The sequence below is a fragment of the Podarcis melisellensis genome (assembly GCF_964234715.1).
Source record: "Podarcis melisellensis genome assembly, chromosome: 8".
Taxonomy (NCBI): Eukaryota; Metazoa; Chordata; class Lepidosauria; order Squamata; family Lacertidae; genus Podarcis; species Podarcis melisellensis.
In genome coordinates, this window is record NC_138540.1 from 86,416,946 (window position 1) to 86,442,024 (window position 25,079).

At 52.7% G+C, this 25,079-nt stretch overlaps 1 protein-coding gene across 6 annotated transcripts; it reads right to left on the reverse strand.

Annotated features, from left to right (window-relative positions):
• Window positions 1–367: 367 nt before the first annotated feature.
• DPF1 (double PHD fingers 1) lies at window positions 368–24,909 on the reverse strand. 6 transcript variants are annotated; one of them, XM_081922264.1, is made up of 12 exons: window positions 24,194–24,909; window positions 20,991–21,151; window positions 19,793–19,885; window positions 16,430–16,557; window positions 15,374–15,463; window positions 12,928–13,006; window positions 11,636–11,767; window positions 5,615–5,665; window positions 4,634–4,753; window positions 2,951–3,063; window positions 1,434–1,515; window positions 368–1,332 (listed from the first exon to the last, which is right to left on the reverse strand). In XM_081922264.1, the coding sequence occupies exons 1-12, from the start codon at window positions 24,223–24,225 to the stop codon at window positions 1,262–1,264; spliced, it is 1,152 nt and encodes a 383-aa protein (XP_081778390.1). In that variant the 5' UTR covers window positions 24,226–24,909; the 3' UTR covers window positions 368–1,261. The 6 variants fall into 6 exon arrangements, with proteins under 6 accessions (XP_081778390.1, XP_081778389.1, XP_081778392.1 ...); XM_081922263.1 differs by having other exon boundaries at window positions 19,778–19,885; window positions 24,194–24,602; XM_081922266.1 differs by having other exon boundaries at window positions 4,634–4,696; window positions 19,778–19,885; window positions 24,194–24,599.
• Between the last annotated feature and the right edge of the window lie 170 nt (window positions 24,910–25,079).

The following is a 25,079-nucleotide window of genomic DNA, read 5'->3' on the forward strand; positions in this document are numbered from 1 at the left end:
GAGCGCACCCCCTCCTCTCTCTTTTCCTTCCTTCCTTTATTCCTTCTCTCTCTCTCTCTCTTGCACAGAGACCCCAGATTTTGCCTGAGCATCAAGGCAAAAGGGGGGGGGCAGTATCTTCAGCCTGGTACCCAAACATCCTCTTCTTCCTGTCCTGTTGTCATGGCAACAGCTCTTGCTAGAAGACACCAGCCTTGCCTGGCCAGGTGCAAGGATGAGGATGATAGCAACGCCATGTGGGAGGGGAGCTGCCCCTCCCATCTCTCCCCCCCCCTATATAACATCAGTCTAGACACACCTGGAACTTGACACCATGACTGAGGGGGGGGGGGGAGGCAGCAAAAGAAGGAGCAGCAGCCGCAGGAGCTGTAATTCAGACCACATTTAATGCACAGAACAATCGAAGCACATTAGCAGATGCAGGCAACAGAACAACACCATGTACACAAGGGGAGGGGGCTTAGTGGGAACAGCCCCTGCTAGCCCCCTACACATTTTTTTAATTTTGGGGGGGCTGTAGTTTCCCCACCCTAACCCCCTTTTCCAGGGGGGTGTATTTTTTCCCTTCAAGTTTTCATTCCCCCCCCCAATTGTAAAATCCAGCAACACTGAAAAAAATCCTGCCTTGTGACAGCTGAGCATCACCCACCCACCCCTTCCGACCCCCTCCCTTTGCCCTGCCAGCTCCAGCTGTGACCCTCTGTCCTCCCATTGCTGCAGCCAGTCACCCCCACCACCCCCAAAAAAACCATAGCTTTTCATCCTGCCCCCCCCCACTCCACTGGTCTTTGAGAAGCTTAACTCCTCCTTCGTCCGGCCGCCTTTTCGGAGGTTGTGCCAGGTCCGAAAGAGACAGGAGCAGAGAACTGGGTCGCAGCCCAAGTGGGGGGGGCGGCTGCATCCTTGTCTTGCGGGGGGGGCAGGACCTGCCCACTTTCACATGCATCTAGGGGGGGGGGGCAAAGGGCCAGGAGCGGCTGCTGTGCTGGCAGCTCCCTACCCCTGGCTTTTATGGCTTTTGAGTCTTGAGTTTTGGTGACAGCCAGCAGGAGACGCAGGCAGGGTTGCCCCCCCCCCTTGCTGCAGCTGGTGGGGGGGGCGAAGAGAGAGATGGGGATGGAGGAGAAAAGGTTCTTGTGGCGGGCGAGAGGGCAACAAATGCCCCAAGGCCTGGCAGGGCTCAGCACCATCACGGCTAAGGGCACGGAGGAGGAGGAAGGGGGGCGAGGATGGAAAAAGGGGGGGCCGACGGGCTCCCAGCCTAGGTCAGGGTGATGTAGGCAGACGCCTTCTCCTTCAGCTGCCGCAGGCACAGGTGGCAGCTCCAGGTTCCTGGAAACGGAGTGGAGAAAGGCAGAGAAGCATCAGATGGAGGTGCCTTTCCCCACTGCCCCATCCCAAGTCCCCTTGCCTAGGGTGGGGTCCCTCCTCACCTTCGGGGGGCTCAGCCATGGGTGGGCTCAGGCAATACATGTGGTAGCCCCGGTCACAGTCGTCGCAGAACAGCAGCTGGTCCTGCAGTAGAAAAAGAGAGATGGGCGTGGAATCGCTGCTCTGCAAGGGTGTAGTAAAGGGAAAGGGACCCCTGACCATTAGGTCCAGTCGCGGCCGACTCTGGGGTTGCGGCACTCATCTCGCTTTATTGGCCGAGGGAGCCGGCGTGCAGCTTCCGGGTCATGTGGCCAACATGACTAAGCCCCTTCTGGCGAAGCAGAGGAGCGCATGGAAACACCGTTTACCTTCCCGCCAGAGTGGTAACTATTTATCTACTTGCACGTTGACGTGCTTTCGAACTGCTAGGTTGGCAGGAGCAGGGACCGAGCAACGGGAGCTCACCCCGTTGCGGGGATTCGAACCGCCGACCTTCCGATTGGCAAGCCCTAGGCTCTGTGGTTTAACCCACAGCGCCACCCACGTCCCTCTGCAAGGGTGTACTTGTAATAATTATTAATAATAATTTATACCCCACCAATCTGGCTGGGTTTCCCCAGCCACTCTGGGCGGTTTCCAACAATATTAAAATACAATAACCTATTAAACATTAAAAGCTTCCCTGAACAGGGCTGCCTTCAGATGTCTCCTTGACATCTGGTGGGATGGCATTCCACAGGGCGGGAGCCACCACCGAGAAGGCCCTCTGCCTGGTTCCCTGCAACTTGGCTTCTCACACCGAGGGAACCGCCAGAAGGCCCTTGGTGCTGGACCTCAGTGTCCGGGCTGGACGATGGGGGTGTACTGAGCAGGAGCTCCTCTTTGGAGGACAGGGAAGCCTGGCGCCCACAAGGGCTCATTTCAGGCAGAAACGGGTCTTCCACAAATACAAGAGCTCATCTAGTAGAGGGTCAGATTCTTCATCTTCAGGGTTGCGGGTTCAAGTCCCGCCTTTGGCAAAAGATTCCTTCCTTGCAAGAGGTTTGGCTAGATGACCCGCGTGACCCCTTCTAACTCTACAATTCCATGATTTCAGTGGGGGGTGGGGGTGGGAGAAAGGCTTCTGCAGGCAAAGGGAGTCTTCATCCCCTGAACTGCACTTCTTCGCCAAAGGAACAAGAGAAAAGATTCGGCACAGAGGAAATAAAAAGTCCTTTGCACAGCGCAGAGTTAAGACTGCGGAACTCTCTGCCACATGAGGCAAGCACTACTGCTGCACCCCAGTTGTGGGAAACTGCATGAGGGGGAGAGCTGTTCTTGCATCCAAAGCTTTTTTGTGGGCTTCCCATAAGGGTCACCTGGGGGGGGTCACAGGGTGCTGGCTTAGAGGAGCCCTTGGCCTGATGTCACAGGCTCTCCTTAAGGGCAGGTGATCAATCCCACAAACAGATAGAGCAATAAGGCGTTCTAAGGACGGGAAGGCAGAGGCTGGGGAGGGGGGTCCCAGCATTTCCTGAGCTCCTGGTGGGGTGGGGGGAGGCGGTCAGATCCAGGCCCGGCCGGTGGCTCACGTACGTACGTCGTTCTCGGAGGTGCCGCAAAGACTGCAGCTCTTGCACTCGATGCACTGCCACCGGTAAGTCCGCACGGCAGCTGTCATGTTGACGGTGAACTGCAGGCAGGATGGGTGCCCTGCGCACGAGAGAGGGAGACACAGAGCAGCACATGAGTCCACGCAGGAGCAGCCAGCCAGCGGGTGCAGCGGTTAGAGCGTCAGACTAGGACGTGGGAGAGACCTGGGTTCAAATCTCGCCACTCGGCTCTGAGCGAGGCTCGCTGGGGGTGACCTTCTGCTGGTCACTGACCCTCTCGGCCTCACCTCCCTTGCTGGAGGGGTTGTTGTGGGGGTCAAATGAGTAAATGAGGAGGGGGAGGAGCTTCTGGGGATAAAGGTAGAATATAAATGGAATGAATTAATGAATGGGCCAGCTGTCCATTGCAGGAAAAGCTCTTTAAGACTTCCAAGCATCTCTGACACAAAACCTCTGATTCAAAACTTCCCGTGAAGGAGAGTCTTACTTCCCGTTACTTCCCGGTTGCTGTGGAGCGTAACCTGAAAACGCTCAACCTGAAACAACTTCAACCCGAGGTATTACTGTACAGTGGTACCTCTGGTTGAGAATGGGATCCGTTCCGTTCCGGAGGCCCATTCGCAACATGAAAAGAATGCTACCCACAGTGGCGCGTCTGCACACACGCAGGTTGCAATTCGCCGCTTCTGCGCATGCACATGATGTCATTTTGTGCTTCTGCGCATGCGCAAGCAGCGGAACCCAGAAGTAACCCTTTCCAGTACTTCCGGGTCACCGCGGGACGTAACCTGAAAGAACGTCACATGAAGCGGACGTAACATGAGGTATGACTGTAAAAGAAAGCCTTCAAAATTCAACTATGGAACTCCCTGCCACAGCTCGGAGGGCTCTAAAAGAGGACTAGGCTCCTTCATGAAGGACCAGATTTTTGCACTCAGGTCCTGCTTGCAGGTTTCCCATAAGGGGCACCTTGTTGGCCACTGGGAGAACAGGAGACTGGACTGAATGGGCCTCCAGAGAGTGATTTCACCCCTCCAAATTATCATGTGGCAACGAAGGGGTGTGTGTCAAGCAATGGCTCCTGAATGCTGGAGGGAGATGCTTGCTGAGGGCACGTCCCAGTTAACCTCGCTGCCCTCAGCTCCACCACTCAAAACTTTCCAGACACTCTTCAAGGGAAGCCCAATGTATAAAACACAGCAGTAGCCAGTCCACTTTGGCTGAGCACAGATAACCAGAATTGGGTCGTATCTTTCCAAGCTGACAAAAGCCCTTTGTGACGCAGCTGTGTTGGCTGTGAAATGCTTGTCTCTAGCAAAGCTGTACACCTCAAAGAACACAGCCACCCACCATGGCACTCTGCACGTGCTCAGAGATCTTCTGCCTCCTGCTGCTGTGCACCTGAGACCTGCGGTTTGAGAAACGCTCTGCGTCCTGGTGGACCATTCTTCCTGGGAGGTTTCAGAGCAGAGATTAGAGTATCAGGGATTCTTTAGCTGCGATTCCTGCATTGCGACGGGCTGGACTAGATGGCCCTTGAGTGCCCCTTCCAACTCAGAGATTCTCTGATGCTGCTCCACGTTTATACCCTGGAGGCAGGTTCCCCCACCGCTCTGCCCCGCATGGGCCAAGCCCTTCCCCCTACTTCGCCCCGCCAGCCCCGGCCTCACCTGAACGGCCACAATCCGCACAGGAGATGAGATCCTCAGGGCAGCCGGTCTTCTTGGAGCCGCCTAGACAGAAATCACAATAACCGTTTGGTATGACTGTGCCGTCCGGTGCTTTCTTAGCTGTAAGACAACAGCAAGGAGAGGCCGAAATCAAGGGGGGAAGCCACACAGGCCTCCCTGTGCACCCCAGAATCCCCCTCCTTCCCCCAGCCACCCCAAGGCAGGAGGGGGCGAGTCCCACTCCTTCCTGCCTGCCTGGCCACACATTCGCCGCCTCCTCCCAGTGCATGGAGAGTTTTTGCAGCATCACAGAATAGGACAGCTGGGAAGGGTCCCAAGGGTCATCTAGCCCAGCCCGCTGCGGTGCAGAACTTTTGCTGGCCCCCGGTCCACATGCAGCTGGGGAAGGGGGCTGGCGCTTCCTTTCACACATGACAAATGCCCCACTGCGCCATCATCACCTCATGCAGGGGGCTTGGCAGCCCATGACCACATGCATCCATCACAAAAGATTATACAGCCCATGCAGTTTCGTCCTCTGTGCCCTAAGTTTCTAGTCCTCAAGGCCTCCTTCCCCAAGACCTCCTTCCCCCTTGCCCTGCAGCCCATCTTTGGCCCAAATTCATTTGAAATGCACCAGAATCGCAGGAGGGGGGGTGAAATCAGCAGAGCAGGGAGTGGCCCCCACCCCCCAGATAGAGGAATTTCATCTCTCCTGGTTGCAGAAGGAGGAAGCGTTTGGGTTTTGGTTCAGGGGGGGGGGCCTCTCTCAAACAAGAGCCCCCGCAGCTGAATCACCACAACTCTGGAGAAGCGGCCGGCAGGGTGAGGAAGGGGGAACCAAGGCAAGAAAAGGGTGGCCCCCCAGGACTCGAACCTGCGCCGACCCCCCCCCAGGAGACGGTGGGCAGAGGGGAGAACCAGGCACACTTGCCAAGGCCACCTTCTCCTCCTCCTCCCGCCTCACAGGGATGGTTTTACCTGTGTGCCTGCGCTGGTTCTCAGGGACCCAGTTCAGCTCTTTGTAAAACTCTGGAGGAAGCCAGACATGCAAAAAGATATATATATATATAAATGGAAATAAGCAGGAGGGGGGAAATAAAAAATAAAAATGGAGCACATCAAAATCAGCCGCGTGAGAAGAAGCCAGTCGGGTTTCCGTGAAAGGAATCGTTTTTTTAAAAAATAAATATATATATATCTGCATCTTTGGAATCAGCAAGCAAATAAATGAATATGTAAAAAGAGGGAGGGGAGAGCTTTGTGAAAGGATGGAGGGGTTTGTGGGGTGGAGGCGCACGGAAGTGAGTCTTTGGCACCGCAATTGGGGGGTGGGGGTGTGCGCAAGGGGGTGGGACAACAGCAAAAGAGGCGCTGGCAGCTAAGAAACAGGCAAAATCCAGTTCTAGGATTGAGCCTCCAAGTTCGCAGAGGGGGCAGCCCAGAGAGAAGCAGGCACAGCCCTCTGGGTCAGAATGGGGCAAATTTTCTTGCCCACCGTCCAACCCATCTGAGGTGGGGAAGGGGACCCAGGCGTCCTGGCCCTCGTTCTCCAGAGATTGTGGTGCTAACCAAGTCCCTTCCCCCAATCTCCTGCTCTTTGTGCAGATCCAACTACATCAGTATGCACTGGTGGTCGCCATGGCAACTGTCTAGAAAAAAAGGATGGGATGCATGTTAGTTGGGGGGGGGGCAGCAGAGAATTCTCCTCCCTCCCTCTCCCTCTCTCTCTCTCTGTCTCCCAACCAAGCTTTGAAAGCTAGACTTCCGCCAACCACACCCCGTTTCCTTCTGCATTTCATGCCCCCCACCATGATGTTCCCCCCTCCTCAAAAAAGGGGGGAGGGGGAAAATCACATCTATTCAGTCTCCCTTTGCAATGCACCCCCCAAACACACACACACTCCCCCCCCCCACTGCCTCAGTGCTCTCTCAAACACAGCAATTTTAAATGGCCTAATAGACAGCAGATTCCTAGATCGTTGCTGGGGGGGGGTGTTAATGCACCTGTCCGCCCCCTCCCCAAAAACAAACTTCCCTTCCATCACATGTATAACACAGAACACAGAGAACACACTGCTTCAGGCTCATGATTCACAGAGATACAACAACGCAACACAACACAGAGAGCATTGGATATTCAGAAAGTTGCACAGAGTTTTCATGGCATCATAGAATTGTACAGTTGGAAGATGCCCCCAAGGCTCATCCACACCGACCCTCTGAAATGCAGGGATCGCAGCTGAAGGACCACTGACAGGTGGGCAAAATAAATGATAACGGTTTCAAGGGACATCCTTCTGTTGTCCCCTTGATTATTTTACACTTTTCAGTTATCACATTGCTCACAATCAGCACGGCCTGTTGTTCTGAACAGATTGCCTCAATACCTCTGCCAAATACCTCCCCAAAGTTCATCATTTCTATTGTCTTCTTCATAAAAAGTCCACGAAACATTGTCAAAGGCCTTCTCTGCGTCTATAAACATCCGTGCCACTTGTTTTTCGTTTCTGACCTCCAAGGAAGGGTTTTCGCTCTCTCTCACACACAAGACTTTTCAGAATCAAGAGGCCTTCGTGTGCCTTCACACAAACTGAGCCTTTGGTGTGCATTCTGTGTGCATTCGTACAAAGGCACCCACCCTGGAATAGGTGCCCTCTCATGCTGAAGATTGTGGGTGCCCACAAGGAAGGGCTTCAGCTTTGCCCATTGACTTGGGGGGTGCAGTCCCCACGAATATATTATTATGGGTGGCAAAACACCCATAATAATATATATTTCTTGGGCTCCATGATCACTGCAGATGGTGACAGCAGCCATGAAATTAAAAGACGCCTGCTTCTTGGGAGAAAAGCAACGACAAACCTAGACAGCATCTTAAAAAGCAGAGACATCACCTTGCCAACAAAGGTCCGTATAGTTAAAGCTATGGTTTCCCCAGTAGTGATGTATGGAAGTGAGAGCTGGACCACAAAGAAGGCTGATCGCCGGAGAATGGATGCTTTTGAATTATGGTGCTGGAGGAGACTCTTGAGAGTCCCATGGACTGCAAGAAGATCTAAAACCTCTCCATTCTGAAGGAAATCAGCCCTGAGTGCTCACTGGAAGGACAGATCCTGAAGCTGAGGCTCCAATACTTTGGCCACCTCAGGAGAAGAGAAGACTCCCTGGGAAAGACCCTGATGTTGGGAAAGATGGAGGGCACAAGGAGAAGGGGATGACAGAGGACGAGATGGTGGGACAGTGTTCTCGAAGCGACCAGCATGAGTCTGACCAAACTGCGGGAGGCAGTGGAAGACAGGAGTGCCTGGCATGCTCTGGTCCAGGGGGTCACGAAGAGTCGGACACGACTAAACTACAACAACAAACACCCACAGCCCCCTGGAGCTGGCTCCAGGATATGCATTCAGTCCACCTTCGGGGGCATATTTGTGCCCCCCAACACACAAACCCATCAGAAGCACCAGAACAAGACACAACCACCTCTGCCTCTCCCTTCTTTGCAGATCAGCTGCTCCCTCCCTCCCTCAGGGCTGTCTCCCCCACCCCCACCCCAGGCCCCCTCCTCACAACAACCCCCACCAACAGCAAGGCTCCTCCAAGCGTCTCCAACTTAATTGAAATGATAAATCAGACCAAACGGGGGAAATATTATACCTGCCAACTCCACCCACCAGGTTGCCGTGGCAACCTCATCCGGCAGGTGGGTGGGGGTGTTAAAAATGAAGACCCTCACTCAGTGCGGGGGTGGGGGGAGCAAGGAAGAGGAATGGAAAGGAACAGTGAAGCCACCATCTCAAGGCGTGTGAAGACACCCAGTAATTGCACTTTGCATTTGCTAATTCAACCAAACCAGCCTGGCAGAGGTGGAGCTTCTGCAAGAAGCAGGGAGCCAAGGAGGTGAGGTGGCAGGTTGTATTTCTAAAAGACTGTTGCCGATTGGGATGCGGCTGTGTTGGAATGTCCGAAGAGCCTTGCAAAGGCTCAGCCAGTCCGGGATCCTGTTCTCACAGCAGACAAACAAACGCCCATTATGGGAAACCCGCAAACAGGATCTGAGCACAAGTGCAGCTCTCCTGGGGTTTCCAGAAACTGGCATCCGGGGACATTGCTTCCTCCGACTGGAGGGCAGAAGTTGGTGGTCATTCCTGCCTCCAGTGGGAGGGAATTCCGCAGCTCCACTCTGTGCTGCATTACTAATAATAATAATAATAATAATAATAATAATAATAATAATAATTTATTATTTATACCCTGCCCATCTGACTGGGTTTCCTCAGCCACTCTGGGCAGCTTCCAAAAAAAATTAAAATACGGTGCCTGGCGTTCTCTGGTCCATGGGGTCACGAAGAGTCGGACACGACTAAACGACTAAACAACAACAACAATACATCAAACATTAAAAGCTTCCCTAAACAGGGCTGCCTTCAGATTAATTCTGATAGTTGTTGTTCTCTTTGACATCTGGTGGGAGAGCGTTTCACAGGGCAGGCACCACTACCGAGAAGGCCCTCTGCCTGGTTCCGTGTAACTTGGCTTCTTGCAGTGAGGAAACTGCCAGAAGGCCCTCGGTGTTGGACCTCAGTGTCCGGGCAGAATGATGGGGGTGGAGACGCTGCTTCAGATATACTGGCCCGAGGCCTTTAGGGCTTTTAAAGGTCAGCACCAACACTTCAAGTTGTTTTTGGAAACGTACTGGGAGCCAATGTAGGTCTTTCAGGATCGGTGTTATGTGGTTCTGGCGGCCGCTCTGAGGTCACCAGTCTGGCTGCCACATTCTGGATTAGTTGTAGTTTCTGGGTCACCTTCAAAGATAGCCCCACGTAGAGCGCATTGCAGTAGTCCAAGCGGGAGATAACCAGAGCATGCACCACTCTGGCAAGACAGTCTGTGGGCAGAGAGGGTCTCATCCTGTGTACCAGATGGAGCTGACAGCCAGCTGCCCTGGACACAGAATTGACCTGCACCTCCATGGACAGCTATGAGTCCAAAATGACTCCCAGGCTGCGCACCTGGTCCTTCAGGGGCACAGTTACCCCATTTAGGACCTGGGAGTCCCCCACACCTGCCCGCCCCCTGTCCCCCAAGAACAGTACTTCTGTCTTGTCAGGATTCAGCCTCAATCTGTTAGCCGCCATCCATCCTCCAACCGCCTCCAGACACTCACACAGGACCTTCACCGCTTCCTTGCATGCCCAGTGTTATGAGAGAGGGAGGGGAGCTTTTCTATATCCGCTGTCTCCAGGATGGGCATAATTTTTTAAAGCTCATAGTAAAAATAATAAACTTCTCACAGTTTCTGAAACCAGAAAGGCGCAAAATGTGGCACCCTTTCCCTCTTTTAGCTGCCATTTCCCAAAACTTTCCCGGTTCTGCTTTTGAGGTAAAGCAACCGGGACTGTACACGGGACACCCCAAACGTCTTCACGCCAGAGCACTGTGAAATGGGCTCCTTTGTTTATTTTGACTTATTAGACCATAAATATGCGTGCCACCCAAATCTATTATCATAACCTTCCAAATCCAGCAATTCCATATTTTCTAATTTCATCCATTCCTTCGACCAACAGAGGCAAGATGCTTCGTAATATAATTTCAAATTTGGCAGGGCGAAGCTTAAACTGTATTCTTGGCTTCTTTCCCTGCCAGATATACCATGAAATTGTTTTTTTGCCAGTCTTTAAAAATTGCTGCCCCTTTGATTATTGGAATTGTCTGAAACAAAAATAACATATTTGGTAGCACATTCATCTTAATAGCTGAAATCCTACCCCAAAATGATAACTTCAACCTCCCCCATATTTCTAGATCTCTTTTAACACTATTCCACATTGGCGTATAATTGTTTTGAAATAGATCAATATTTTTAGAAGTTAACCAAATTCCCCAAAACGTAACTCTTTTAACAACTTCTATACCTAATTGTTGCTGCAATACTTCTACCAGGTCCTGTTTCATATTTTTGACAATTATCTGAGTTTTCTTTTTGTTCAATTTAAAACCTGCCACCTGCCCAAACTGTTCAGGTTTCAGCTCATTTTCCTAAGGATCTCTGGCACGGAAGAAAGATCGGAAGCTGCCAGCAGGTACCCACTTAGCTTCGGGCATCTGCTGCCGATTCAGACCAGCTGGCAACGCCTTGCCAAAACAGACCTTTCCTGGGCCCGAGGGGGTTTGGCATTGAACTGGGACACTCCTGAGTGGCACAGGCTGAGGGGAAGTGGCCTTTGGGTCAGTCCAGCAAGAGGGGCAAAGGCCTCCCACCCAGGGAACAGCCTCAGGAACACCCGCTGCCCTTGAGGCTGGCATCAAAACCACACGTCCTCCAAGGCATAGCCCATAGGAATAAAATATTCCCCTTTGGGCACTATTTTAGAGGCAGCAGGGGCTCTTCTCGGACAGACTCTTGTGTTTTGGCCCATCTGGCTGGGCATTCTCAGCAGCCACTGCCCACCTGGTGCCCTTGGGATGCTGTGGACCACAATTCCCATCTCCCCAGCCACCGCAGCGGAGACTGATGGGAGATGTAGTCCTGCGGTGGCTCTCCTGGTTTCAGACCAAAGCCCTTTCCTTAGCTGGAGATGCTGGAGGCCTGCAAACTACGCTCTCATTTGTTCCTTCTTTGCATTTATATGCCACTTTTCCCCCCAAGGAAAATTGCATTTATATGCCACTTTTCCCTCCAAGGTCCTTCTCCTCCTCCCCGTTTCATCTTCACAACAACCCTGCAAAGTAGGTTAGGCTGTGTGGGACCGTGACTAGCCCAAGGTCACCCAGGGAGCTTTGTGGCCAATGAGGGGGGACTCGAACCCAGGTCTTTCCCAAGTCCTAGTTCTCATTTAATCTCTGCAGCAGCGACAACCCTGCGAGGTAGGTGAAGCTCTAGTCACCCGGGGAGTTTCATGGCCAATGAGTGGGGATTCGAACCCTGATCCCTCTTTCAGGTGGGGGGGGAAGCGTTCCCTGCAGCCAAAGGAGAGGTGGCCAGGGAGGGTCACTCACGTTTGTGGTTGTTCTTGCGATGGAAGGGGAGGGTGTGGCGTTCGGGGCCCTCCTCGCCCTCCTCCTCTGCCAGGTGCGTGTGAGTGTAGTGGTAGCTGAGTCCCGGGCGGTTCTTGTAGCGCTTCCCACAGACTGAAAAGGAAGAAGCAGCGTAGAATTGTGGAGATGGAATGGGACCCCCAAGGGTCATCCAGCCCAACCCCCTGCCCCGCCATGCTCAAGAATCCCTGGCAGGTGAAAAGAACCCACAGGGCACAGGAACATAGCAATCTCCCTTATGCCACTGGTCCATCTAGTTCAATGCTGTATACACTGGCTGGCAGCAGCTCTCCAGAACTTCGGTCTCTCTCTCGTCTGTAACTGGAGATGCTGGCAGGAATTGAACCCAGAACCCTCTGCATCTAAAGCATGTTCTCTGCCACTGAGCTGGCACCCAGGGGACTTTCTCAAAATGGGTAAACCGGGGTGGGGGGTTCCATCCCCTGGAAGAGGCAATCCCTGCCCTTAACCCCCTGGAAGAGGGTCACCCATCAACCCCTGCCCCCAATTCCCCACCCCGCTCCCATCTCCTAGTAAGGGGCTACTCCCAGCTTTCCATGGCGACAACTTAATTATCTCTTTATTTCATAAAATCCATGTACCACTCAGTTGCAAAAAGAACACCTCTAAGCGCTTTACTATAGGATAAAACAATAAAATCCAGACAGGTTTGCAAAGATTGCTGTGAAGGCGCCTGGTTACTATCATGAGGCAGGGAGTTCCAAAGTGTAGGTGCTGCCACACTAAATGATGGAGTTTTTCCAAATGCAGAAGGGAGATTTTGCGGCAGGGCCAGTTCAATCTCACAGGCAAACTGGTCCCAAGTGCTTAAGGGGTCTTATTTATTCATGGTTATATTTATTAAATTTGTCAGCCCAAAGCAACTTACAACCAAGATACTCGAAGTAACTCCAGGAACTCAGCCCAGGAGCAAATTGGCATCGGAGGTACATGCGGGCAAGACCTGTCTCCGCTCAGCAATCGCGCTGCAGCATTCTGCACTCCCAGCAGCTTCCCCACATCCCCCTGGCTCTTGGCCACAGCTCCCAACCCCCTGCTTCCACCCCGAAGTCCCCCAGACCCACAGAACTGCCCATTCAGCGCCCTGTGCTCTGCCCCCTCCTCTAAGCGTTTGGAGACATCCCTGGGGGCTGCTTCTCCTGAGCCAGGAACCGGCAGCAGGAACGCTCCCCTGGCCCCACTGCGACCCACCTCCACCCCTTGCCCCAAACCCCCATCAAAGGGGCACTCACTGTCGCAGACATAAGGCTTGTCTCGGTCTTCCAGCAGCGCCGCGTCCTGCCTCTTCCGCAGACCCCCGATGCCGTAGGCCTGGGGAAGAGAGACAGGCTGGTCTCAGTGCTGATACAGTCTGTTTTTAAATAAAAAGCAAGCTCCTAGACCTCATGGGCATGGTGGACGGGGAGAGGGAGAGCTTGCCTTCAGCTCATGAGAACATGAAACTAGCCAGCTGGTTCAGGTCCAAAGGGGGCCCATCTAGTTCAGCCTTCTGTTCTCACAGTGGCATAGCTGTCAACCGTCCCTTATTTGGCGGGGAACTCCCTTATCCCAGCGCCGTGTCCTGCTGCTGTCCCTTATTGATGATGCCCCTTAAATTTCCCGGGTTCCATGCTCACCCAGCAGCGGCTCAGGGTCCTCCACCGCGAGAGAGAGCGCGCACGAGCTGCCGCGTCTCCTTCTCTCCCTTTTCCCCCTCAGGGGTGCGTCGTGAGGAAATGGGTGGCAACGGGCGGGCAGGCAGCCCCTCTCTTGCAAGACTTCCGCCACAATGTGCTGCTTAGCATCCCCTCCAACCAGTACAGCATCTTAATGTAGTGATTTCTCCCTCTGCATCCCTTTCATAACTCTATTTTTACAAATCATTCGTCCATCCATAGTTCAAATTTTTACTACAAGTTTTCTGTTCATCCTAACAATGTATGTAACTCTTGACAATAGCTTCTCAACTAAATGATAAACTTTCCCCATTCTTCCTCTTCCTGGTTTCTAGTTCTGCCTGTAAGCTTTGCCATCTCAACGTCATTCAGCAGTTTTGTCTGCCCCTCTTCTTTGGTCAGAGTTGTAGACCCTTAGGCTCATCTAGTCCCACCCCCTGCAAGACACAGTCAGTGGCAGCCAAAGCAGCCTGGCTCCATCAGTGGCGGATTTATGCATAAGCTATGCAAAATCCCTTATTTTGGCTGCTGATCCCTTATTTTCGAGGCTGCTGGTCCCTTATTTTCAAATCTGTAAGTTGACAGCTATGCACAGTGGCCAAATATCCCATAGAACCTCAGCATCCAGATAGACTGCACCTGGGCTTGGAGGCTCCATAAGAACCTAAGAAGGGTCTGTCAACCGGTTCAGCTCCCAGTTTCAATTTTTTTTTCATTGCAAAGTTTCCCCGGCAATTATCCCAACCAACCGGGGGAACTTGGCAAGAGCTCAGCTGCTGAAGCAGACTCCGAATTCCCCGAGCTTCAGGTGAGCCGAGATAAGCAGCCTGAGCTTTGCAAGAGCTGAACCGCAAGTCGGTTAAAGTCGAAATGCAGAAGTCGAGCAAAATAACAAGGCCAGGGTGGGGGCAGAACAAAAGGCAAATTCAGCCTGATCTTGTCGAAATCCAAAAACATGCCTTTATGGCTTGCAGCTTTAAACACAGATTAAGGAATGTGATTTGAGCAGAAGCCAATCCTAAAAGAGACTGACCTACTTTGGATGGTTTTGCAAGAGGAGGAGGAGTTGGGGGGGGGGAGATTAGGGTGCCACTTTGCACAAAAATGGGCCAGAGTGGCAGCAGAAGAGGACCCTCATTTTACAGGCTCTGTCATGGGCTCCCACAGCATGCACCATGCCTGAGGACCCCAAATTTCTGGGGCCAAGAGGAGAATGGAGGGGGGGTGCTGCCTGGCAGGAGTTTTGCACCTGTTGTCCCAGCACAGCAGGCAGCTGCTTTGCAGGCCGGTCTTTGGGGAAGGCGGAAATCCTCAGATGCCCCCCAAAATGCCCCCCCGGCCCAACGTGCATTGCAGGGGGTTCGACTAGATGACCCCATGGGGTCTCTTGCAGCTCTACGAATCTATGATTCTCACCCAAAGTGCCCTACGCTGAGCCACGACGCTGGTTCCCCCAGCTATGGGGTGTCTACTCTGACCGGCAGCTGCAGGCTCCCAGAGGCTTCAGAGAGGGATCCTTTCCCAGCCCTGGAGAGGCGGGCGAACCCGTGACCATCTTCCCTGTCCTCTGCTCCAAGGAGGGAAGCGGCAGCACTCTGCATGTGCTCAGGGGCACTTGCGTCTCACACAATCCAATTGGCAATGAGCCCCATTGCCGTAAAGCGGGACTGGGGTGGGGAGGTTGGAAGGCTAAACTTCCCCTTGAAGAAGACTGCCCACTCCCCAAACCTCCAGCATGCTCTGAGCCGAAGAAAACCAGCCTTGCAGGGTTGGAAGGAAGCTCCAGCTTCCTTTTTCTGACAGGGGCTGGCTAGTCGCTTCTGAGAAGCCCCCCAAGCAAACCTTGGCCTTTCCCTGCTGCCGAGGCCCTGCCTTGGGCACTTGCAGGTAGACTGCCCCTACCTCTGGAGGCTCCATTGAGCCACCATTGCTTTAACAGTGAAGGGTCTGCTGGCTCTTCAGGCTGGGACTTGAGAAGGCTGAGAAGCCTTTTCCCCCTGCCTGCCCCCTTTCCTTGCCCCACCTTGCTCTTGGCCTTGTTCTTCCGGCGAGGGACGTCATCCTCCAGGTCATCTGTGTCCAAGTCGTGGAGAAATTCTCCAATCGGTGCCTTCTGCAAAGTGTGTGAGAGAGAGATGTGAGAGGGGCAGGGACCTCTCCTCTCGCAGTCAGCAGCTCCAGGAGGCAGGCTGCCCAATCATCGCTGACCAGAGATTTGCAGAAGATTGGAAAAAGTATATGAACCATTTGAAAAGCAATTGCAACCAACAAAGTACGCCAGCAGGACTACAAGAAGTTTTGTAAGGAGGGATATATGAAGAGCTACAAGGCAGATAAAGAAGAGAGATATTGGTTATGAGTTTTAAATGTAACAGGGAAAATAATTAATGTATACTAAGAGATTAGATTTGAAATTTTTCAGACTAATAATAATAATAATTTGTTATTTATACCCCGCCCATCTGGCTGGACTGATGGAAGTCAAAAAAATTGAATAAGATGTAAAAATATGTTTAATTACTGTTGAAAATGGTATGTTAAAAAAAAAACTAATAAAAATTTATATAAAAGAAAAATAGAGAGAGAGTTAACAGCCCCAGGCTGCAGGCCGCCCAATGATCGCTGCCCTGATTGGATTTTTCCTGAGCACCCAAGGAGTGCTTTCAAGATCAGGCTAAAGGGGCCCCTCTAATCCGGCCTCCTGTCCTCCCAGGGACCAAATGCCCTATAGAACCTAGGAATCCAGGTAGACTGCGACTGGAGCTGGAGGTTCCACAAGAACATATGATCCAGGTGACTGGACCACCTAGTCCAGCATCCTGTTCTCACAGTGGCCAACCAGATGACTGTTATATGGGAAATGCTGGAAGCAGGATTCGAACACAAGAGCGCCACCTCCTCCTGTGGTTCCCAGCGACAGACATTCAGAAGCATCGCTGCCTCCATCTGTGGTGGCATCTAACCATCTTGGCCCTCCCCTCCTCCATGAATTTGCCACCCTCTGCCTCTTGTGGCAGGGAGTTCCACAGTTGAACTAGGCTTGCTTAGGGGTGAGCCTGGTGGTTCTGGCTTCTCTCACCGGACAGTCCAGGATGAGCTCTTCCTCCTTCATCTCCGGCTTCTTGTCTCCCGTCTCGGCGCACAGCAAGGCTTCCAGGACGGGACCTTCGGGCAGCCCCCCCTCCTTCTTCAAGGGGGGCTCACAGTCTAGGGGATGAGAGAAACCGAGTCAGAGGAGGAGAAGCCCTCAATTCATCCTTTCTGCCTGAATCTGGTCAACACAGAGACCCTCTGCACACAGTCACACAGATGCAGACCCACAACTCTCCAGGCCAGCTTCCGGCCAAACAGGGCACGCCCCAGGGGGCAAACTATAACTCCCACCGGCCCCCACTAGCCACCTGGGGGCTGGCTGGGGGGAGCGACCATCCTAATCTCCTGCAGGCCATCAGCTTGGGGAAGGGTCTAGACCTCCCCTGGGGTGGAGCTGATTTCTGCACTGCAGGGGGGCTAGACTAGATGACTCAGGGGGTCCCTTCCCGTTCTGCAATCCTACAATTCTATTATTTCCTAGAGGGTAAAGGGGATCCCTGACCATTAGATCCAGTCACGGACATCTCTGGGGTTGCAGTGCTCATCTCGCTTTATTGGCCAAGGGAGCCGACGTACAGCTTCCGGGTCATGTGGCCAGCAGGACTAAGCTGCTTCTGGCAAACCAGAGCAGCGCATGGAAATGCCGTTTACCTTCCCGCCGGAGTGGTACCTATTTATCTACTTGCACAGGTGTGTTTTTGAACTGCTAGATTGGCAGGAGCAGGGACCGAGCAACTGGAGTTCACCCCATCGCGGGGATTTGAACCACCGACCTTCTGATCAGGAAGTCCTAGGCTCTGCGGTTTAGACCACAGCGCCACCCGCGTCCCTATTATTACCTAGAGGGACGCTTAGAGGCAAGGGGGAGGCAAACAGGGGCTGGAGGAGTAAAAGATAATCATTTTCTCCATCATCGTTTTATTTTTGTACTCCGGCTATCTGACTGAGTTGCCCCGGCCACTCTGTACATCTTCCAGCAAATATAAAAACATTATAAAACATCAGCCATTCCAAACTTCCCGATACAGGGCTGCCTTCTAAAAGTTCTACAGTTAATTTTCCATAAAACCATAGAATTGGAAGGGACCCCAAAGTCCATCTAGTCCAACCCCCTGCAATGCAGACTTTTAAAAGCGAGTATTGCTGTCTCAAGTTCACCCAATTGCAAGCGCATTTTGAATAAGTTTGCAATTAATAAGTGTGCAGTTGAATAAGTGTGCAGTTAATCGTGGCTGTTTTGAATCCTACTGTGATGTGATCTTCCTTAGTCGTTCACACGAACCACTATTCCAAATAGTTGTTTTTTTTTCCTAGGGTGGGGGACACTGGAGATGAGTTCATGGAACCAAAAAGGCCCAGAAAAGTTTAGGAACCAAAGGTCCAAATTGACTTTCGGTAAAACTCCTCCCTGAGGCTGCAGGGAACATCTGTGTTGATGGGAGCTACCTTGGACCAAGCGGGCCTTTGCAGGTCAGCCTGCAGCCAGGTTGTGGGCCCTGATCCACCAGGGGAGACCCATTGCCTACACCAGGGGTGAGGAGCCCATTGGAGTAGAACAGGCAATGGATGCATTTCCTCTGGGAAATCTTCCAGGGAGGCAGGTATTCCTGGTGGGCGGAGCCAGAGGCAAAAGTGGGAGGAGCTCTTTCCCAGGTACAGTCAGAGTCAAGGTTTTTTATCGCCCTTCCCCCCCCCAAAAAATTTGCATTTCCAGCATCCATCTAGGCAAGCAAAAGGCATCATTTATTCGTTTCATTTAACAATATTTAGATTTGCCGCTTGCTTGCAAGAGAACCTCTGAACGGTTTGCCAAAGTATAAAATGAAACATTGAGATCATAAATAAAAAGGCAGGAAGATGGGTAGCTAAAAAGAAATAAAACTCAGGTAACTTCTAGATTTCTGGATAGGCTAAACAAAAGAGAATAGAGCAAATGCACCTGGGCTGATTTCAAGTGGCAGGGAGTTCCAAAGTCTCAGGTGAAGGACGCATCCCAGCCAGGCTGAAGCCCTCTGGGAAGGCACTGGGGCCAGGGAGGATGCAGCCTAGGGAAGGGGTCAAAGGGCTGTTCTTGCACTTCCTTCTGGGGCTGAGGACCCCCAGGTCCCCCTGCTCAACATGGACCCTAAGGTCCATGAATAATAATAGCTTAAAGGTCCCGGGCCCTAAGGAAGTCAGACTATCCTCCACCAGGGCCAGGGCCTTCTCAGTGATGGCTCCGACCTGGTGGAATGCTCTGTCCCACGAGACCAGGGCCCTGCAGGACTTGATCTCCTTCCGCAGGGCCTGTAAGACAGAGCTATTCCGCCTGGCCTTTAATGTGAATTCAGCCTGATCCTCTATTCCCTTTTCCCCTTTCCTCTTCTACGAAGAAACCCTTTCTGGGACCCCACATTTAAATTCTTCCCTGGTCTCCTTGCAGGCCCTAGTAGGACCAACTTGGCCAGTTAGCCCTGGTGATCATTTGATGTCTACTGACTGGGTCCCTGCCCCCCACAAAAAAGAACCCTGAATTTTAGAATTTTATTGATATTGATGCTGCATTTTATATTGTGCTTTTAAGTCACATTTTAATCCATGTTTTATATTTGCTGAGCCCGGTTTTTAAACCGGGAAGGGCGGGGTATAAATAAAAAATTGTTATTATTATTTATTAAAAGGCCAAAAGAATGACGGGAGCCTTCTGACCCCGTATTTTAGCTACAGTCTTAAGTATTTTCCCTGCTTCTGATCTGCAACCTTACTAGACTGAGATTACTTTCCGGGGGGGGGGCACCAGACACCCCTCTCTCCAAACACACACACACTGGCAAGAAAAATTGACGGACCATGCGGAACTGGCAAAACTGACGCACAAACTACGGGATGAGGACAACTGTGGCTTTAAAGAACGATGGGAACCCTTTACAAAGTACTTAAAGAAACAACAAAATGAATTCGACTCCTTGGCAGGTTTCGAATAAACATACACAAACTTATTGGCTGTTAACATAATAGAAAGACGATTCAAGGATCTTGACAGTTTGATAATATGCAGAGAATAATACGTGTTGACAAATCAGAGCGAGGAACTGAGGGACGTCTCGGGGGGGGGTGCGAGGGAGGGTTTCTTTTTGGGGAGGGGGAAAGAATGGGGGGAAATGACAATATGTTTTGATAATTTGTCATGTTGAAATTTTCAATGAAAACTATTTAAAACACACACACACACACACAGCCCATCCCCTGCGATTCCTGCCCTGCCGGCGTTGGGCTGGATTACCTTTGGGAGCCTTCGGGCTCTACACTTGCCCTGGCACCCCCTCCCCACCCCGTTTGCCCACCCACTCCTTACCAATCTTGAACTCACAAGGCCGCAGGCGAGGATCCTCCAAGATGTTGAGCCGCCGCTTCTTCCGCCAACAGCGAGCCGGGTAAGTGTAGATCTGGCCCGGAGCCAGCCCTAAAGGAGGGGCAGGTTAGCGGCAAAAAATACCCCCTCCCACAAAACTTTGCAGGACAGAGTGGGGTGGAGGAAGGAATTGGGATTTGGCCTGGGCTGAACAGCTATGGCTACCTGCCATCCATTTATCCCCTTGAAAAATCCCTCGTCATTTTTCCGCCACTGAGGCAAAACAGATTTTCGTTTTTTGTCCAGCTACTTTGCGAGAGGGAAAGAGTCAAGATGTTGGGGGCCGCCTGCGTCTCCCAGCCTGCATCCCTCCAATGCCACCTTCAAGGCTCTAGTCCATATGAGGTCAAACTGTCTCTCAGTTTCCTGGCTGTGTTTTGCCTCCCCTTCACGCAGTTCCTTAAGAACATGAGAATGGGTTACTGGATCTGGCCAAGGGCCCATCCAGCCCAGGCTGAACAGCTGCGTGTGGGAAACCTGAGAGCAGGATTCGAACTCAAGAGAAATGCTCTCCCTTCCTGCGATTTCCAGTAACTAGGATTCAGAAGCTGACTGGCCCTCTCCTCCTCCATGAGTTTCTCCAAGCCTCTTTTAAAGCCATCCGTGTAGGTGGCCATCTTGTGGGAGGGAGTTCCACAGATTAACTTTGTCTTGAAGAAAGACTTTATTTTATTTGCCCTGAATCTTCCAGCATTCACCTCCGCTGGAATGTCCAAGAGTTCCAGCGTACGGAGAGAGGGAAGGAAAACATTCCTCTGTCCTCCCTTCCATAGCACGACTCGTTTACTTTCATCCCAACTAAAGTCCCAAACGTTGCTTGGAGTCCCACTCACTTGATCATTTCGGTGGCCCTTTCCTGAACCTTTTCCAACTCCTTTTCGAGTCAAGGCGACCAGAACTGAATCCGCTTATTCCAAATGCATTACTCCACACAATCGATTTCTTTAACCTGCAGTTTTATTTTCAATTGCTTGCCTAAGGATCCCTTGCATGGAATTTGCCCTTTTTGTGGCTGCTGCACATTCCTTCTCCCCCCACCCTCCTCCAGACACACATGCGGACCCCCAAGAAGGGGGGGAAAAGGGTCTGCTCTATGTACAGGGCCCAGCACAGGGTGCCCCCCTCAGAGAGCACCCGCAGCCCCTAGACCCCATACCTGGTCCCCGGTGAGTCTTCTCCATCCATATGTAGCAGTTGTTCTGGGCGACCCCCGTCTGCGAGTCGAGGAAGGGCAGGCGCATGCTCCGCTCTGCGCATAGCCGGGCATTGTAGCTGCGGCAGTGCTCAATGGCTTCCCGGTAGAAATCTTCGCCTAAACTGTAAGGAGAAAGGCCCACATTTCTGCACCTCTCTTAAGAGCCGAGATCACTCAGACAGTTGTCATATTTACACCTTACAAGGCATAAGTGTTTTCTGCTTGGCAAGCTGCAGCTGAGCTCTTGCAAAGCTCATGCTTCTTAACCCAAACTGCAGCTGAGCTCTTGCAAAGCTCATGCTGATTTAAACTGCAGCTGAGCTCTTGCAAAGCTCATGCTGATTTAAACTGCAGCTGAGCTCTTGCAAAGCTCATGCTGATTAAACTGCAGTTCAGCTCTGCTAAGAAGTTCTGGGCTGAACCAGCTGCTCCGTTCCTGAACGCTTTTCTCTTGTCCTACTTGAAGGCCAAACGTATGAAGCAACAGGAACTCAACCCCGAATCCCTCACACGTTTGCTGACAAAAAGTCAAAGCAGCAAAACCTGGAGAGGTCTCTGACCTGGAACTCTACCAAAAGAAGCCTCAGGGAAGACCAAGCGCAAACCAGCAAGAATCTGGTTGCAAAACACTGAAAAGCCCAAAGGGCCTGGCTGGCTGCACCACTGCAGCGAGATGCTCAATCCCAAAGCAGACTCTCTCCAAAGAAACAACTGCAAACATAGATACGGGCGGACCCTTTTTGGTTCTAGGGCAGTAACAAAGAACATGTGGAGCCTAGGGATGTTGTGGAGGGGGTAGCTCAGGAGACCTGAAACTCTGGCCTTTTGCAAGGGGCCCAGATCTCCTGCTCATTTCCCTCTTTCTTTCAAAATAAAATGACCTATAAGTAACTTTTTTTTATTAAAGCCCAGGGCCAGAGAGGCAGCTCCCCTCTCCCCAACAAAGCCATCTTAATCCGTCCAGAGGCCTCTTAGTTTTCCAGGGAACATAAGCCACAGATTATGGGTGGAGCAGAGGAGGGCCCAATCCACCACATTCAGCATCCCGGGCTCAGAAAACCTGCTGACACCATCCCATTGCACAGAGGATGCCCTGCCAGCCAGAATTTGTCATGTGTCCTCCCAAAAGTCAGCTGGAAATTGCATCTATATGTACAACTTCACATATGCAAACATCATGCAAATGTGTGCCCCGGGCCCATGCAGCTAAGCCTCATATGCACCCTTAAGAAGAGCCTGCAGGATGCGGCCAGTGGCCCAGTGATTCCAGCATCCTATTCTCGCAGTGGCCAACCAGATTCCTGCAATAAGCCCACAAAGCAGGATTTGACCGCAAGAGCCCCACTCTTCCCTCCTGCTGTTTGCAGAATCGTTTACTGGAGGCAGAGCAGAGCCATCCTGGCCAATCCTCTTCTAAAGCCATCCAGTTTGGTGGCCATCCCTGCCTTGTGGGAGGGAGTTCCATAGGTGAACTCTGCACTGCGCCAGAAGAAGTGCCTTGAGGGAGCCATCAGGAAATAGCAGGCCTGGGGTGTATGGGGGTCGTGGTGTCTGAGGAGTATCCCTCTCTGTACTGCAGAGGGGCAAGGCAGGTGAGGGGGAAGGGGCGGTTTCACCTGTGGAACCACTTGCCACAAAGTGAGGACAGGGCTCCAGAATGAAGGCAGGGAAGGTGTCAAGCCTTATGAGGAGCGGTTGAGGGAGTTGGGGATGTGTAGCCTGGAAAACAGAAGACTGAGAGCGGGTAGGGCAGGCATCTTTAAATATCTGAAGGGCTGCCCCACGGAATAGGGGGCCAGTTTGTTTTCTCCTGAACCAATAGATTCAAGTTACAAGAAAGGAGATTCCGATGAAACGTTAGGAAGAACTTCCTGGTGGTAAGAGCTATTTGACTCCCTAGGAATGTGGTGGAGCCTCCTTCATTCGAGGTCAGGGGTTCTTCAGTCAAGATTCCTGCATTGCAGGGGGTTGGACTAGATGTCCCTTGTGGGTCCCTTATGATAAAACGCAAAACAAGGGGTCCAGGAAGGGCAGAACGGTTGGTACCCCAAGGGGTGGATTTGTGCGACAGCTCCCCCTGCTTTCAAAGACAAGGCTTCAGGACAGCGTCACAGTATGGATAAGAGTGTCTCTGCCCATGCACAGAGGGCCTTCCCCTCGCCAATGACCAATCCCTGCCATCCCACAAGCGCCTCAGAGGGGCAGACTGGCTTTCCAATCCAGCCTTGGCACCCAAGTCTGCCCCGGTTTTTTTGGAAACCAAACCTTCACCTTAAAATGTTATAGCAATTGTTAAACACACAGAGGGGCTGGGAGGCCAAGCGGCTCTGGCCTTTAGCTCCTGCATCCTGGGTTTTTTTTGGGGGGGGGACGGAGGGAGGGGAGAAAAACAAACCCCACCCCAGATGCCCAAACCCCTTGGTGCTGGGAAGCGACCCACCGCAGAGTAATCCTTTTGCAGTGCACAGACCCTCTGGCAACAGGGGCAGTCGGGAAGGGGCGCAGAGGTTGGGGGGCGGCCGAGGTGACCCCCCCAACCCAACCTCCGCACACCTGTTCCCTTGGAGCCGGTGCATGCCCGGCTGCCGGTCGTGCAAGACCCTTTTTTGCACGCGTAAATACGCACGGAGGGCACCCAGACACAACACCGGCGGGCACCCTGCCCACGCTCAGGATCCGCGCGCGCGCTCGCGCTGCCCCCGGGGGAGTCTCTCCCCAAGGCGCCCCCCCCCGCCAACCACCACCACCACCACAACTGCCGGGCGCTTTGTACAGGGGCGCGCGCAAGCTGGCACCCTCTCCCGGTGCGCCCATCTCCGCCGTGCCCCTCTGGCAGCAGCAGCAGCAGCAGCCGCCCCCCACCTGCACCGTGCGGCTGCAATGGAAGCCCGGCCGGCCTCTCCCATCCCGAGCCCCTCACCCACCCCCACTCCGCCCCCCTTCGCCCTCCCCTCCCCTCCCTCCCTCCCTCCCTCGCAAGGACCAGGAGCCGCGACGCCGGAGCCCCTCGGCTGTCCGCCGCTCTCCCTCGCGCGCCCTGCAAAGCCATCCGCGCCGAGGGGAGAAGGCGAGGCATCCATCCCTCTCCTCCCTGCGCTCGCCTGCCCCCCATGCCTGGGGGAGGGGGGACCTGCCACCCCCCCAGATGTGGGGCACCCACTCACCATTTGATAGGCTTGTGCACAGCTGTAGCCATTTTGGGAAGATGTGGAGGTGCCTCTGCCTCCCAGGGCTGGCGGGTTGGAGGAGCAGAGAGGGGTTTTTTTTTCTCCTTTTCTTTCTTTCTTTCTTTTGCTTTTTTTTTTAAAACCTCTCACATCAGAATATACTGTACAATTTTATTCATTCTCCAGCAGCCTGCAGGAAGGGGGGGCCCAATCACAGCCCAGCTCCTTTGAGCCCCGGTGCACCATGGGGAATGTAGTCCCAGGGTTGCACAGAAACCTTCCTCTCCGCCTCCACCCCAATTCTTTCCCTTTTTTCTGTTTTGCATTATTATTTTCTCTCTCCTTCCTTTGCAAGCCGCGGCAGGGGGTGGGGGAGAGTGCCAGGCGGCTGCCACCAGGGGACTACACCTCCCAGAGGGCCTTGCGTTTGACAGCTGAGAGGGAGGTTGGGTGCGGGATGGGGAAAAAAATGAGGGGGAAGGGGAGAGGAGGGGTGGCAGCTCCCCGTATAAATCGCGCTGAAATAAATAAATAAAAATGCAGTTCGCATCTGGTCAGCGCGCACTTCTGTGCGATTGCATTTCAAGGGAGGCGGTTGCAGAAGCATCTGCAGGTGCTGGGGTCATCATCAATTATTGGGGTGTAGCAGGGATGGAAGGAATCCGAAATCCTGGCTTTCTTTGATCTCCAAGCTGGAAGCCCTTTCTGTGTGGGGTTATTATTATTTTTTGGGGTGTGGGTGTGTGTTGGTATCTCGATTGTGTAGTAAGGAGGAGATTCTGGAATCTCGCCTTAATTCCATGCCCAGGCTTAGCGCGCGCTCACCCCCTCCCCCCCGCCCCACCAACCCAGTTAATGGGGAAGCTGTGCTGAAGACGAGGGT